This window comes from Anomaloglossus baeobatrachus, chromosome 2 (genome assembly GCF_048569485.1).
Source record: "Anomaloglossus baeobatrachus isolate aAnoBae1 chromosome 2, aAnoBae1.hap1, whole genome shotgun sequence".
Lineage (NCBI taxonomy): Eukaryota > Metazoa > Chordata > Amphibia > Anura > Aromobatidae > Anomaloglossus > Anomaloglossus baeobatrachus.
The window spans coordinates 461,671,789-461,689,052 of NC_134354.1; the positions used below are offsets into that span (position 1 = coordinate 461,671,789).

At 42.6% G+C, this 17,264-nt stretch overlaps 1 protein-coding gene across 4 annotated transcripts in view; it reads right to left on the bottom strand.

The window, feature by feature from the left end:
• Window positions 1–273: 273 nt before the first annotated feature.
• RFFL (ring finger and FYVE like domain containing E3 ubiquitin protein ligase) overlaps window positions 274–17,264 on the bottom strand; it is a 106,264-nt gene continuing 89,273 nt past the window's right edge. For 2 of the 4 annotated variants that reach the window (XM_075334220.1, XM_075334221.1), the window contains exons 5-7: window positions 15,468–15,681; window positions 9,662–9,679; window positions 275–2,107 (exon numbers count right to left, since the gene is read on the bottom strand). In XM_075334220.1, the coding sequence (XP_075190335.1) occupies window positions 1,929–2,107; window positions 9,662–9,679; window positions 15,468–15,681 (411 nt within the window). In that variant the 3' untranslated portion in view covers window positions 275–1,928. Of the gene's footprint in view, window positions 2,108–9,661; window positions 9,680–15,467; window positions 15,682–17,264 lie in introns of all 4 variants that reach the window. The other 2 variants (XM_075334222.1, XM_075334223.1) reach the window with 2 other exon arrangements.

Consider the following 17,264-nt stretch of genomic DNA (forward strand, 5'->3'; position numbering starts at 1 on the left):
CCACAAGACAAGAAAAAGTCACATTAAAAAAAATTCTCATGATGATTCCAGGCTAGTGATGAGCGAGCCCTACATGCTCGGGTGATTGATACTTGAAACAAGCAGGTTGGACACTGAGACAGGCCCAACTCGAGTACCAAGCATAATGGAAGTCAATGGAAAACGCATTTTTCTGGAAGATCTTGCAGAAAAATGCTTGAATTTCCCATTGACTTCCATTAAACTCGGTACACAAGTCAGGCCCGTCTGAGCATACAACCTGCTTGTTTCAGGTAATGATCACCTGAGCATGTAGTGTTCGCTCATCACTAATTGGAGTCAATATTTCTACAGCTCATGTACATTATTATTTTTGTCTGCTCTCTTGCTTTATTGCAAGTTGGGGGCGCAGCCCTCCTTATACTGAGGCTGAACAACCATTTGCTTCCCACTTTGTTGTGTATTTAATCTGGGACCCAGCTGACCACTTGTTACCATTCACATTGGAGTTTTTGATAGACACAAGTCAGGTATGTATAATGGTTTTAACTTTAGTTGATTAGGGACTGTCCCAGATGGGTACACCGTGACGAGGTGGGATGGCTTATTACGTTTTTGCAAAAATGTATATACCAAGTACCCTGTTATTAAGCACTTGCATTTTATTCATTATTCAGGGAATTTTTCATACATTTTTTCTCCTTGTTTTTTTGTTTTTTTTAATTATGTAAATGTGGTTGAGAGGACTGAAATGTTTGTTGCTGGAAATAATGCTTGCAATAAAACTCAAGACTGGTTTGTGCCATGGAAAAAAATAAATAGCCATACTTTAGAGAATATAACATTCAATATGACCTTTAAATGACATAAGACATTAGACTGTTATATGTTGTATAGGAAATGTTTAATGCAGTCTTCCCATATTACAGTGCCTGATGCTCTCACACTTACCATCCTCCTTCTAAAGGCGTAAATTCATGGTTTCTGTGTATAATGAGCATTATCTTGCTTCTGGCCTTATCACAAAGACGACTAATATCCAAGGCCGAGTGTGATTATACATGGCAATGTTAACAGAGTTGACTTATTTAATAAGGCACATTACTGCTTCTGCAAATCGGTGTACGTTCTTAAAATCTATTCACAAAATTATTACTTTTAACAGAATATTAAAATATCAGATCTGTTCAAAAATTATTTTCTTCTAGGTTTGTGCTTAGCAAAGAAACGTCTTGAACATCACATATAAAGCAGCATATAAAGACAGGAAGGTTATGATTCACGAGTCCACGGTAATGAAGGTCTTACCGCTACATAGCGTCTTCGATACAGTCCTTTTGGGTAAATACCTGGAACTGATCTCATAAAGCACCACAAATGGTAAGTACTCTTGGCTTCACAATTACAAAAGAAAAGTACACTTCAGCATGAAGGGCATATTGCATCTTGCAGTGCAAATACAAGGTAAAAAGAAGTAATTAAAAGAGAATTAGACTCTTATCAGCGATTACTCTCCTAATTAGAAGGAAAGTCTGACCGAGCCAAATTCAGTACAGCTGCAAAGGAACATTCTGCTTTGGTAACTTCTTGTATCCAAAAACATGACATCAGAAGTGTGCCAATCTACAGTTTAAATCCAAACCTCGTCTATCAAAAATAATTTTAGTAATAAAACTACACTCTCTTGGTATGAAAACTCCGCTAATAAAAGTAGCTAAGGCAATAGTGTTAAGGCACTAACTATTGATCTAGTCAAAATCTGAGCTTCACATTTAAGTAGTACCGTAATTGTTGTTCCACACACACCGATACATGTGTCATTTAGTGAGATTGGGGGGGGGGGGAAGATTCAAAAATGAAGTTTCCACATATGCTGGTGTTTAACTTTTGTTACGTCCAGTATTTGATATGATGTTTGCTATATTATAACGCAACTTGGTTCTCCTGAGTCAAGATCGGAAGACATGTACAGCCCTGACAACATACTGTCGACAAATTGGGCATTCGCTCATACGCATGCCACACTTTGTGCAGGTCACCATGTGACCACATTCTAGAAGCACACAGTCGATGGGGGAATCCATGCAGACCTTGCATAGGTTTTCATCAGCAGCGGGGCCGCATATGCCTAAAATAAAAGCAGATAGAGCAAACATTACTTTACAAAAGTAGAAAAAACATTAAGAACACACAATTTTCACAATACAGATTTGTGTTCCATATTCGGAAAGAGCAAAGCTAAACTATAAACCATACAAAAATAGGCTGCAATCCAACTGAAGAGTAGATAAACTTAAAGGGAATGTATCTCCGACCTTTATGCAGCCCTATAAGATGGTATTATAAGACAGGAGAAGATATGCTGCCTGCTATGTGTCTCTGCTCTGGATTTTTTGGGAGCTTTGGACACTTTTCAGATGCAGCTTTCGGGAGTCCCAATGATGTCCACATATTATAAAGGCCTCAGCAATCATGAGCTGAAAGGCCAACCAAGTCCATACCCGATGACTGACCGCTTTCAATTAAAAGGTAGGAAGGTGTAGCTAGCAACATATGTGAAATATCTGTACTAATTGAAATTCAATATAAAGTATATAAGAAAAGTGAGTACACCCCTCACATTATTGTAAATAGATTATATCTTTTCATGGGACAACACTGAAGATATGACACTTTGATAAAATATAAAATAGTCAGTGTACGACTTGTATAACTATGGAAATTTGGAATATCCACCAAATAACTCCACACAGTCATTAATGTCTAAACAGATGGCAACAAACGTGAATACACCCATAAGTGAAAATCCAATGCCCAATTGGCCATTATCCTTCCCCGCTGTCATGTGACTCATTAGTGTTACAAGGTCTGACGTGTGAATGGGGAGCTGGTGTGGTAAATTTTGTGTTATCGCTCACACACTCTCATACTGCTCAGTGGACGTTCAACATGGCACCTCATGGCAAAACAATTCTGAGCATCTGAAAAACAGAATTGTTGTTTTACATAAAGATGGCCTAGGTTATAAGAAGATTGCCAACACCCTGAAACTAAGCTGCAGCACAGTGGCCAAGAGCAGACAGAGGTTTACAAGACAGGACGGCGACTGCAGAAGGTAGAGGAAGCGCCGATCTGAGAGCAGCGATGCCCATTGGCCCAGACCGCCCCCTAGATGAGTATAATAAAGGCATTTTTTACGTTTTACAAAGCAGCCTGGGCATTTATATACACTATTCTAGAATGCTGTATATAAGGGTCCCTGGTGCTGGCAGCAGCTTATAAAAAGAAAAACCTGGTGACAGATTCCCTTTAAAGATGAAGAACAAGAAAGCACACAAACAGTTTTCTGAAGAAAAGCAGACTAAGTAGAATGATTACTGGAGCAATGTCCTGTGGTCTGATGAGACCAAGATAAAACCTTATTTCAAATTGTGTCATGTATGTGTGGTGACAACCAGGTGAGGAGTACCAAGACAAGTGTGTCTTACCTAAAAACTCAAGCATGATGGTAGCGGTCTTATGGTTTAGGGTTTCATAAGTGCTGCCTGTTACGGCGAGCTCCAGTTCATTGAGGTAACCATGAATGCCAACATGTACGGTGTGAAGCAGAGTATGATTCCCCCCCACCTTCAGAAACTGGGCCGAAGGGCAGTATTACAACATGATAACGACTCCAAACACAACTCCAAGACAACCACTGCCTTGGTAGAGAAATTGAGGGTAATGGTGCTGGACTGGTAAAGCATTTCTCCAGACCTATAAACCCTATTGAGCAATCTGTGGGGCATCCTCAAACAGAAGGTGGAGGAGGGCAATTTGATTCCAGTGGCTCCTGTGAAGCTCTGAAACTCCATGCCTAAGAGAGTTAAGGCAGTGCTTAAAAAATAATGTTAATCACACAAAATATTAACACTTTGGGAACAATTTGGCCATTTTCAATTAAGTAAGGGCGTACTCACTTTTGTTGCCAGTGGTTTTGACATTAATGGCTGTGTGTTGAGTTATTTAGAGGACACACCAAATGTACACTGTTATACAAAGCTGTGCACTGACTACTTTACATTGTATCATATCTTCAGTTTTGTCCCAAGAAAATAAATATTTACAAAAATGTGAAGGATGTACTCACACTTGTGATATACTGTGTATATACGGATCAGCAAAGATTTTGTTAAAGGAGTAATGTTGATTATTCTTAAAGCATTTTTGTGTGCCCGATTCCGAATCTGCTATCAGAATTTTCCTATCGGGCACCAATTTTCCATTATTTGGGTTATTCCAATAAATGTAGCCTACATTGCCCCTTCGTAAATTAACATTTTTTGGACTATAAGACGCACTTTTTTCCCCCCCAAATGTTGGGGGAGAGTGGGGGGTGCGTCTTATAGTCTGAATGTAGGGCTGCGGGGAATGAGGGTGCTGCGGTGGAGCGGGTCATCAGCAGCACGGGCAGGCTGTAGCAGCCCCTACCCTTACCACATGGGCCCGCTCATTTTATATGCACGCCCATCCTCCCGCCTATCCTCTCTCAGCGCTGAAGCCGGCCCTGACAGGTGGGCGGGATGATGATGGGCGGGGGATGCACGCATAGTAAACAGCCAGCCCAAGTGATCACGCCTGGCAACTACAGCCTGGAGTGATCATGTGCGGCTGTATTCACTTCCCCCCATGCATCATTAGCGTGGGGGGCAGAGAAAAAGTACAGTATACTCACAGTTCCCTGCAGCATCGTGATGTCTTACTGTCTGCTGGCCAGCTGATCAGTGTAGAGAACAGTGAGCACAAGGATGACATCATCGCTGTGCGCACCGCTCTCCACACACATCAGCGAGCTGGCAGACAGGAGGACATCGCGATACTGCAGGGGAACGGTGACGGCTTCACACAGGTCAGCGGCGCTGCTGCTGACACAGACAGGAAGATGATCAATGCTGCTAGAGTGAGGAAAGGTGAGTATAAATGTTTAGTTTTCTCTGTGCCATAGGATACAGGCCATATAGCAGGATGGGGTATATTATGAGCAGGATGGGGGTATATAGCAGGATAGGGGTATATAGCAGGACAGGGGTATATAGCAGGATGAGGGACATAAATACAAGGATGGGGATCATATATAAGGCAGGAGGATCATTACCAGGATGGGGTACCTTAGTAGAGAATTTGGGGACATTACCCTCATAAGTGTCAGCAGCAGATCCTCGCCCCATAAGTGTGTCATGACTACATTTTTTGCTTAAAATTTTATTTTTCTCCTCTAAAACCAGGGTGTGTCTTATGGTACGGTGCATATTATAGTCCGAAAAATACGGTACTTTTGATTTTTATGTGCTGGGATGGTTATAACTCTGCGTTCTTCTTAGGAAGCTGGTTTGTTTTTATACTTGGGTAACAAACAGGGCTCCGTTTTTTTTTCCCATTGTTAACTAGTCAAAGGGATTTGCAGGCTTTAGGGTTTTACGGGTTATATACAAAAAGTTTAAATATCTCACTGTCCTTTGTGACTATAATAAAGTTAATTTTAATTCTGTTGTGGTTCTTGTGCAGTAGGACATTTTGCTAAACATGTCATGCTGTTGTGTAACCCCCCCCCCCTCCCCAACAAGTTATTTCCTGTATTTTCAATGCAAAACTGGAAGACAAGACAAACTTCGGGCCCCCCATATTTGTTTCTTATCTTGTGTTACACTTTTCACAAGTTGGTAAACCACAGCACATGGCATTTGCTATTCCAATGGTATAGAGGGAGCCAAGAGACTATTCTACAGATCGCTATTTCTGTAGGACAAAGATTGCTGGAACAACAAGTAAAACAAGAAATTCAGTGAAACATCCAAATAATCCTTCAGCAATTAGGCCAGTCTTAAGGTACCGTCACACTTTAGCGACGCAGCAGCGATCCCACCAGCGATCTGACCTGGTCAGGATCGCTGCTGCGTCGCTACATGGTCGCTGGTGAGCTGTCAACCAGGCAGATCTTACCAGCGACGCTGCGCTTGCATGGAGCCGGCGTCTGGAAGCTGCGGACACTGGTAACTAAGGTAAACATCTGGTATGGTTACCTGATGTTTACCTTGGTTACAGCTTACCGCAGGCTGTCAGACGCCGGCTCCTGCTCCCTGCACATTCAGGATTGTTGCTCTCTCGCTGTCACACACAGTGTGCTTATCAGCGGGAGAGCAACAATAAAAAAATGAACCAGGGCTGTGTGTAACGAGCAGCGATCTCACAGCAGGGGCCAGATCGCTGCTCAGTGTCACACACAGCGAGATCGCTAATGAGGTCACTGCTGCGTCACAAAAAACGTGACTCAGCAGCGATCTCAGTAGCGATCTCGCTGTGTGTGAAGTACCCCTTACATAGCTCAGAGCTGCAAGTCCCCACTCTACCAATATCTTAAGCTTCTGAATCATCTTCCAGATCCAAGGTCTATTTGGTTGAAGATTAAGCCGATTGCCATGTGTGCCCTAGAAAGTGACTCTCAAGGAAAATCCGAACCCTCTTAACGAACCCCGCATCTGTGGTAAAAAAAAAAAACACACACCAAAACCGCAATGAAAGCCGCATGCGGTTTGTTGCGGATTTGCTGCGGTTTTTCCGCAGGTTGGTCACTGCGGATTTTTACCATTATCTATGGCAAAAAACGCAGGTAGCTGCAGAAAAGAAGTGACATGCACATTAAATCCGCAGGTATAAAAAAAACGCAGTGTGAACACAGCATTTTCTTTTTTTATACCCATAGGTTTTGCTGGGGATTGACTGCAGAAATGTTATACACACTTTCTGCAGCAAATCCGCTGTAAAATCCGCAGCGTGCGCACATAGCCTAAGAAGATCCTGATTTTCTAGGCTATGAGCATTGGGAGCCTCACAAACTAAACTAGGTTGATCTTAATTATTTAGTTTGTGATCTGAACCTATCAAAAAGTGAAGCAGAGCTTTTGGCTGGGAGGCTCAAAGGCTGGCTTGTGCTAGAGCACAGGGACAAAATATGTTCTTTCCACCATAGGCGGCATATACAATGCATTGCAAAAATTATCCACACCCATTTGCATTTTTCGTGTCTTGCTACTTCACAACCTGAAAGGTACTTTGCTACTTCACAACAGGTTTTTTTTTTAAGAAGGTTTGGATAAGTTCATATAAAGAAGATGCCTACAACTGTAATCATTTAGAGTTCATTTTATCGAGAAGCAAACAACAAATAGAACAAAATAACTGAAAACTTCAGTGTGGATAACTTTTCACCCCCCTAAAGTCAGTACTTTGTAGAGCCTCCTTTTGTGGCTATAACAGCTGAACGTTGCTTTAAATAAGTTTCTATGAGCTTTCCACATCTTGCCACTGAGATTTTTGCCTATTCCTCATGGCAAAACTGCTCCAGCTTCTTCAACTTAGATGGTTTCCGCTGGTGAACAGCAATCTTCAAAAGTCTGATGACAGATTCTCAATTGGATTAAGGTCTCTGCTTGACTAGGCCTGTCCAAAACATGTACAAGTTATCCTTTAAACCACTCAAGTGTTGCTTTAGCAGTATGGTTTTGGTCATTGTCTTGTTGGAAGGTGAACCTTGGTCCCAGTCTCAAATCATTGAAACAGGTTTTCCTTAAGAACATACCTGTATTTTGTACCACCCATCTTCCCCTCTACTCGGACCATATTCTTTGTCCCTGCAGCCGAAACATATCCTCACAGCATGAGGTTTCACTGTGGAAATCATGTTCTTGGAGTGATTAGGTGTGTTGGTTTGGCACCAGATAGAGTTTACCTTGGTGGCCAAAACGTTACATTTTGGTCTCATCTGACCACAGCACCTTCCTCCATAACACTGGAAACTCTCCCACATGACTTGGCAAAATCAAAACGAGCCTTCCAACTTTGGCTGTAAGTAAAGTTTTTTTCTGGCCACTCTTCTATAAAAGGCAAGCTCTATGAAATATACAGCTTATTTTAGTCGTGTGGACAGATACTCCAGTCTCTGCAACTCCTTCAGCTTCACCTTTGGTCTCTGCCCTACTTTCCCAGGCTGAGAGTTTTGGTGGGTTCCCCTCTCTAGGCAGATTTGTTGTGGTACCATGTTCTTTCCATTTGGTGATGATTAATTTGATGGTGCTTCAGGGATCATCAGAGATTGGAATATTTATTTATCAGCACTAACAGCCATCTCCTATCTCAGTAATAGGAAGTCTTCACTCAATACAGATTTTACTTCAGAATTGAGAATTTTTAAAATGACTGATCAATTCTGGCAGAGAAAGAAGCAGATTTCCCTGATACATTTTACAAAGTTATTTTGCTTATATGTGTACTATCGGTTTCTGATATAAATTGAGATTTAAGTGCAGCAGTCAGGTGACGGAACAGCAGATCATCAGAAAAACATGAGATTAGCTCAGTTCACCTCACCGCTGCAAGAAAGGGATTTTTCTCGACATATGGACGGGGGAGTGTGTTGGAGGGAGTGTCATTTTCATGTCAGGTTGCAGAATCTTAAACCATAAATCAATTTCTATTTACGTCTTCAAAGGGACATGCCAGGGTCTTTGCGCTCCATAATGATGCTAGTAGCTACAGCCTCTAGCACAATTAAAAGCTGTCGATCAAGCAGAGGACAGTGGGACGGGGTAGAGTGGGGAGGCAGAGGCTTGGGAAGTTCATGCTCCTAGAGCAATTAAAGGGAACCTGTCACCAGTTTTTGGGCCTATAAGCTGTGGCCACCACCACTGGGCTCTTATATACAGCATGTTAGAATGCTGTATGTAAGAGCCCACTGGTGGTTGCCACAGCTTATAGGCCCCAAAACTGGTGACAAGTTCCCTTTAAGCCTTATATGTGGATGAAAACAGTCTAACGCTATGTGCGCACACTGCAGATATTTCTTCAGCAAAAAAAACACACCCTCTGGCAGAAAAATGCACCCAAAAAACACATGCATTTTTACCGCATTTTGGTGCGTTTTTGTCCCTGCGTTTTTCAAACATTATCAATGGCAAAACAGGGAAAAAGGCAATGACATGCAGAAAAAAAAAAGTCACGCGCGGCTTCTTTTTCCGCAGAAAAACTGCAGCAAATCCTGTAAGGAAAAAAGAAGCAACGTGCGCACAAGCATTTCGGATTTCTCATAGACTTTGCTGGGAAAGGACTGCATGAAGTTTATGAACACAAACTGCACCAATTCTTCATCAAAAACGCAGCAAAAATGCAGTGTGCGCACAGAGCCTAAGTGCAACAGTTTGTGTAAGTTAGAGCTCGTGCAGAGGAAAGTATAATCTGTCCACGTGCTCCATAGTCCATACATGGCAAACACATGGTCAATTTTCCACGTAGACCAAATAATGCAAGCAATAAAAAAGGCAGCTTTGGCACCAGTTTGCAATGTTGATGCAACTTCCAATACAGTCTGAACCTGGCCTGAAGGTGTGAATGACATTATCTTTCTGGAAGCAACATGACTATATAAACCATTTGCCAGATTCCTTTTATGTGAATCTATCTATTTAATCTTCCTTAAATCCATTCCTGAGAATGACCTACAAGCAGTGTCCTGACGGCTCAGCACCTCAGCATCCTCTATATGATACAGCTATGCATGACACTCAGTTATCCAGTCTAATCCTCACTAAGGAATACAGTCGGTTCAAAAGGTGACATTGGCGCTGCAGATTAGGTATGGCTAGGTTCTTACCTTCTTCTCCCATTGTAGCTGCAAAGATAAAAAAAAAAAAAAGAAGTACACCATTAGCATAATGCTGTTCTTTGAAGTTAAAACTGGGACAAGTAATAATTTAATCATTTACAGTTCGGATGAGCTCAGTAATTAGCATTTGGGCTCATGCTATGCTATTATGAGGCATGCTCATATTATAACTGGATAGTGGGAAAATTACTGTATGGAATCATATAATCAATAAAATAACAGACAAGTAGATATTGTGCCAAAATTAGAGAAAATGTAACCACGCATCACGTTAATTGCAAAAAGATTTATGATGCGTAACCTCTTGCTGAACTCCGAATATGATTAATGAATAGCTACATGGTGATTTTTAAGTGTTTTAACTGCTCTTTCAATTACAAAGGGTGCAAAAGATTAGATTGAAGCTGGCTGATTTCTTACAGAAACAGGGCCATTTTTGTCTAAAAGGCTGTCTAGTATTGAGGGTCAGCTCCTTTCACTTAAAAGATAATGACCAGGTTTTTGCTAGTTAATCTGAGATCTGCATAGTGGTGTGGGCGAGATATACAGAGTCCCGAATTCAGACAACTGGTGATCTACATCATATAAAACAGTGAATTTATAAAAAAAATACAATACTTAGCCAAAAAAAAGCGACGCCGGGGTCTCTAAAATCAGGGTCTCTGCTCCTACATCATGCTACTTTCAGGTGGGGGGGTCGCAAAAACTCGTTGACAGACTCCCTTTAAAGTGTACCAGTCATTTCAGGTAACTTTTCAGAATAAACTGCAGTACGTGTACACAATGTTCAAAATTATCATGCAAATTGGATTTACGTGTCATAAAGATGTACGGTAAATGTAATTTTTTGGTTTTTTTCAAATACTTTCATAGTTACATAGGGTGGAAAAAAAAGACCTATGGTAGGTCCATCTAGTTCAACCTTCCACCAATTATACAGTTTGTCATTAACTCACTTATAACCAACAATGTTGTGTGTGCTGAGGAAATCATCCAGCACTCATGGATGATCGTGTGTCTCAGGGCTCTTTGGATCACTGAAATCAATCTCAAACACCTCTGGCAGGTTTCCCCAATTAAAGGGAAAACTACACAACAAGGATGTGCCACATAATTTAGTAGGCTACAGGTTTCAAGCAATATGGGAGAGAAAAAAAAAAAAAAAAAAGATTGCACTGCTTCTGAAAACTGTCAAATAGTGCAATGCCTTTGTCAATGTATGAAAACATTAAATATGTCATAAAACATTAAATGTAAACATCATACTATGAGGATATATGTAGCGGATACACAGCACAGATGGGTTTGTGCAGATAAAGGCATAATAAGGCTATGTGCGCATTTACCGGATTTTGCCGCGGATTTTTTGCGGTTTTGCTGCATGTTTCGCTGCAGAAAATGTTCATAACATCTCTGCAGTGAATCACCAGCAAAACCTATGGGCAAAAAAAATCCTGTGCGCACTATGCGGAATTTGACAGCTGCATGTTTTGCTGCAGGAATTCCGCAGCAAAAACAATTGCATGTCAATTCTTTTCCGCAGGTAGCTGCGGGATTTCACTCCATTGACTGCAATGTTAATCGTGAAATCCCGCAGGGAATAACGCAGGCAGCAAATTCTGTGCGGTTCACTGCGTTTTCCTGCGTTATTCTCTGCGGTATTTCGCGGTTTACCTCCGGTAATGTACATCGCCTGTCTGCGGTTTTGCAGGGAAGTGATGTCATTACAGGAAGAGGAAGCGGAGGAGAGAGTAAACACACACAGATCACAGACATAGAACACAAACATATAGAACACACACAGAAAGAAAACGGAAATATAGAAAACAAAGAACGTGGGCTCCGCTGCATATTTACCTTCCAGCCGAGGTAAGCACACAGCGGCGGCCCAGTATTCTCAGGCTGGGGAGGGAGAGGGGCAGGGTTAATGTCCCCCGCCTCACTCCCCCTCCCGCAGCCGAGAATATCAGCCGCAGCTGCCCCGGGACTGTCGCATGCATTATGCGGCAGCACCGGCGTGTCCTCGGCTCTTCCTGCCGCCGTGTAGCAGTGGCAGCAGGGTAATACAAGGGGTTAATGGTGGTGGATCACCGCCATTAACTCCAGGCTTGATCATGGCAGCGTCTATGTGACAGCTGACATGATCAACCCGTAAGTAAAGTGAATAAACACAGACACCGAAAAATCCTTTATTTTAAATAAAACACAAACAAGCCTCGTTCACCATTTTATTAACCCCTCTCGCACCAAAGCTCCGGCGTAATCCACAGCTCCGGCGTAATCCACAGGTCCTGCGCTGCTTACATCCAGCCGCGACTGTCACAGACACAGCACTGAATGAATGCAGCAGACAGCAGAGGTAATTACCGGTCATTTCCCACGGCCGGTAATGTGAACTCACTGCCGACCGTGGGAAATGTAGCGATCTGTCCTCTATCTATCCCTCTATCTATTCTTCTGTCTATCTATCTACTATCTCAGAATTAAATGACTTATTTTTTTTTTTTCAATGTGCTTTATTGCATTGAATGCAATAAAGCACATCCCAACCCGCACGCGGCAAAACCGCGGCAATACCGCGGTGAAACCGCAGCAAACCGCATGCGGTTTTCGGGTGCGGTTTGCCGCGTTTTTTTACCGCGGGTGCTGTAATCTTTGAGAGCATGCGGAATTTTCTCAAGAAAATTCCATTTCCCAGTGCGCACATAGCCTAAGGAAGGTTTCTGCCAGAAGCGCCCGCCGGCATGCCCGGCCGCCGGCAAGTGACAGCGTTCAGCCGAGCGCCCGCCTACCGGCATGTGACTGCGCTCAGCTGATCACCCGGCGGTCGGCTGCAGGGAGCGCTCAGCTGATCACCCGGCGGCCGGCTGCAGGGAGCGATCAGCTGATTACCCGGCGGCCGGCTGCAGGGAGCGATCAGCTGATCACCCGGCGGCCGGCAACTGGGAGCGATCAGCTGATCACACGGCGGCCGGCTACTGTGAGTGATCGGATGATCACCCGGGGGCCGGCTACTGTGAGTGATCGGCTGATCACCCGGCGGCGGGCTACTGTGAGTGATCGGCTGATCACCCGGCGGCTGGCTACTGTGAGTGATCGGCTGATCTCCCGGCGGCTGGCTACTGTGAGTGATCGGCTGATCACCCGGCGGCCGGCTACTGTTAGCGATCAGCTGATTGTTCACAATAGTCTGCCGACGGTAAAAAAAAACAAAACTGATTGCGTTGTTTTGCAGCATCCGTTGCATCCGTTGTGCCACTATATGCAACACATCCGTTGCATCCGTTACACAACGCAATGCAACGGATACCGTTCAACGCAAGTGTGAAACTAGCCTAAGAGAGCAGCTTCAAATATATGATTACAAAGCAGCAAAAAGATATCTTAAGCTGCTGCTGCCTCTGGAGTCGTGCAAACCTCAAGGTGTAGTTTCCACCAGAAGCTTGGAGTTGTGCATAAAGCTACAGTTCAACCACTTCTAAATAGTGGTCACAAGCAGAAATGGCTGCAATGGGCTCGCTCAGACATACCCTTTTTCCCCAAAAATAAGACACTGTCTTATATATTTTTTTTTTTGCCCCGAAAAAAGCACTAGGTCTTATTTTCAGATGTCTTATTCTCAAGGAGACATTGTTGGGGGTAAGTGCACCCCCCCAAAAAAAACCAGACACCCCCCCCCCCTTCCCAGGATCGTCATATTTACCTGCCCTGGGTGTCTGCATTGCTGCCAGATCTTCCTATGCTCTCCAGCGGGCGCTCCCAGCAAGCTATGCTGCACACTGTCCTTTCCTGCGTCTGTCCGACACGCACACACATCAGAACACACACTCACACATCAGAAGACACACTCACACATCAGACAGCATACACATCAGAACACACTCACACATCAGATAACACACACTCACACATCAGATAACACACACTCACACATCAGACAGCATACACATGAGAACACACTCACACATCAGACAGCATACACTCACACATCAGATAACACACACTCACACATCAGTTAACATACACACTCACAAAATTGCACATACAATTGCGCGCACACACTCACCACATGCAGTGATACCATGTGCTTCCGGCCATGTGATGTGTTCCTCCTGCAGGTCCTGGAAGCTTCACTGCTCAGAGCTCAGCGTCACATGATGCAAGGTCCTGTAAGCTCCACTGGTCAGTGCACAGCATCGCAGGTGCACGCTGCCGAGAAGCAATCAATATCACTGGATGTGGTGTGTGTATGCGATCTGTAGTCTGTGTGTGATCTGATGTGTGTGTTCTGCCACAGATCGTTGATCCGCTCCTCTGCTCCTGGTCGGCGTCTTGCGAGTATGATCGCGGGGTCTTCTATCTTCAGGGGGTGTCCGCTGTCTATAATGAAGTGTCCTGCAGGGTCTTTAACTTTTTAAGCTGCACGGACACTTCATTATTGAACCGCGACTAGGTCTTATTTTCGGGGGATGTCTTATATTTAAGCCTCCCTGAAAACTCCTGCTAGGTCTTATTTTCGGGGAAACACGGTATATGAAGACTAATTTTAAAACAGTCTTGTTCACTGATACGTGCAGTGCAATGCTGAATGGTCCAGATGGTTGGGATAGTTGATGGCCACCATGTCCCAAAAACATTGCAACATCAGCAAGGAGGTGGCGGAGTCATGTTTTGGGCAGGAATCATGAGGAGAGAGCTGGTAGGCTCCTTTAAGATCCCTGAAGGTGTTAAAATTACCTAGGCAAGGTATAGAGTTTCTGACTGACCACTTTCTTTCATGGTAGAAAAAGAACAATCATGCCACCCATAAGATAATCATCTTCATACATGGCAATGCACCATCTCATGCTACAAAGAATACAATCTGAATCATTGAATGCTCTGGGTACAAAAGGAGAAAAACTCGTGGTGTGGCAACCAGCCTCCCGTGACCTCAACCCTATTGAGAACATTTGGAGTATCCCCAAGCAAAATATCTATGATGGTGGGAGGCAGTTAACATCAGAACAGCAGTTCTGGGAGGCTATTCTGCCATGCTGCAAAGAAATATAAGCAAAACCTATCCAAAAACTCACAATTTCAATGGATGTAAGAACTGTGAAGGTGACATCAAAAGACGTTTTTAATTGGAAAAGCTTTTGATTTTAATAAACGAAACCGCATAAAATTGCAAATGCAGAATTATATGGTTTAGTTTGGCTACTATGATGTCCCCCATACACAGTACATACAGACATCACAGATTTCTGCTCCCCTCTATGTAGGACATGTTCAGAAGCAGCATGGATTACATTACACAACAGTACTACGTGGTGTAGCTGTGACTCCAGCACATACTAGAAAGCAAGAGCATCATTCTGAGCCTCTCTATTTCGCCCTGCTTCTCATTCTACTTATCCTCCTCTAGACCTCTCAACAAACAGCTGTAATCTTGATCCTGACAGAGCTGGCTGTCCTTTTGTCGAATAGGTTTTATGATTAGTTTTAGGAAGCAAAAGGATTAAAACATGGCTAATAAGTGGAGTGGAAAAGAAGCATATTTTTTTGGATAAGATGTATTACAAAGTTTATTATGTTCACTCATTAAACTGAACTATGGAGAGTTTGTGGGGAAAAAAAAACGGTGATCAATGAATTGGGCCTTAGCTGCAATTTCATACAATCTATAGACACTGTTTATTGAAGAAGAAAAAGAAAAAAAAAGTAGCCATGTTCATCTATTCTCTCAGAACCGCTTTAATTACACAAAATGAAAAAGTGATTAAATAATGTTTATATTTAAGCTAAGTTGTACCTTTCTGTTGAAGATCCTTTTGATCATGGTATAATCTGGTTACACGTTCCATTAGTTCCCACTTTTCACAGCAGCCCTTGTAATTTACAAAGTTTCTGGCTAAAATCTCCTTCAACTGACGCACAGACAAGGACTCAATGTCATTCAGGTTGCTGATATCAGACAGTGACGCTCTCCTTCTTCCAGGCACGAGTAGCTCTTCTGAGTCCATAGACTATGGATAGGAGAATGCATTACAAAAAAGGATTACTCAATTTGGTTTTTATTACCTACATCCCCCGTAGCAACCCTCTTCCTGTTTATGCAATTTCAAAACATAATTGTGACTAAAAACCATAGTTTTAACCGCTTCAGGACCGCCGACTGTATATAATCGTTGGCTTCTGCTGGGCATTGTGCGGAGCCGACGTTTAGCAACAGTCTGAAGTCAGGAGGGGATCACCACCCCCTGCATGCTGCCATCACCGGATTTCCAGTGTAGAAGGGTAGTTCTGCCCGCAGACATCACCAGGGTCTGATTGGATCAGATCCTGGTGATGTTAAGCCTTTGTGATCGCGTATGCGCAGCGATCAGTAGTGATCACCGGCACATATAAGTTTCAGAGGTACAGAGAGCTGTTTCTCTTACCTCTCCCGGGTCTCCTGTGTCACGATCACGGAGGACCTGAGGATGGCAGCAGGGTCTGATAGGTGATCTGAAGCCTGACACTGCCAGTCTAATGCATTACTATGCTGCTGCAACTGCATGGCAATGCATTATACCAGCAATCAGAGTAAGATAAGTTAAAGTCCCATATAGGGACTAGGTTAAAAAAAAAAAATAAAAAAAAAATTGTAATACACAAAAAAACATTTCTCTATATTAAACACATTAATAAACAAAAAACTACACATATTTGGTATTACCGCGTCCGGCCCGACCTCATCTATACAAGTGTCACACTATTTAACCCCTTCAGTGAACAGTTTAAAAAAAAAAGCATCAAAAAATGATTTCATCATACTGCAGAAAAAAAGTGAAATAAACAATCAAAAAGTTGAACATAAACAAAAATAGTGCTACTGAAAACTACATCTTGTCCCGCAAAAAACGAGCCACCACACAGCTGCATCAAAGTAAAAAAGTTACAGCTCTGAGAATACAGTAATGCAAAAAAAATTATTTCTTCTAAAAAATTGGTTTTCTTGATTGAAAGCGGCAAAACAAAAAAATGACATAAATGTGGTATCGCTGTAACCATACTGACCTGAAGAATGAACCTGTGTAGATACTTTTACCAAACACTGAACGGCATTAAAAAAAAAAAAAATCACAAAAAACAACTCCTGAATTACTGTTTCATGTTAATGTTACCTACCAAAAATGGGAATACAAAACGATCCAAAAAAGGTTGTGGCCGAAAATAGTACCAGTAGAAAAATCAATTCGTCCCGCAAAAAAAAACAAGACGTCGCATGGCTGGATCTCCAAATGCAACATGGCGTCCACTATCTATTCCAGACAATTGTGCACTCTAAAATTCAAATGGCGCTCCTTCCCTTCTGAGCCCTGTGGTGCGCCCAAACAATTGATTTCCACCACATATGGGGTATCTGTGTACTCAGGAGAAATTGCAGAATACATTTTCTGGTGCATTTTTTTCTGGTTTTTTTTTTTTTGTTTTTTTTTTTAATCTGGTTAATGGAATAATTTTGTGGTAAAAATGCATTTTTTCCATTTTTACACCTCCAGTGTTATAAAATTCTATGAAGTCCCTTTGGGTTCGAGGTGCTCACCAAATATCTAGATATATTCCT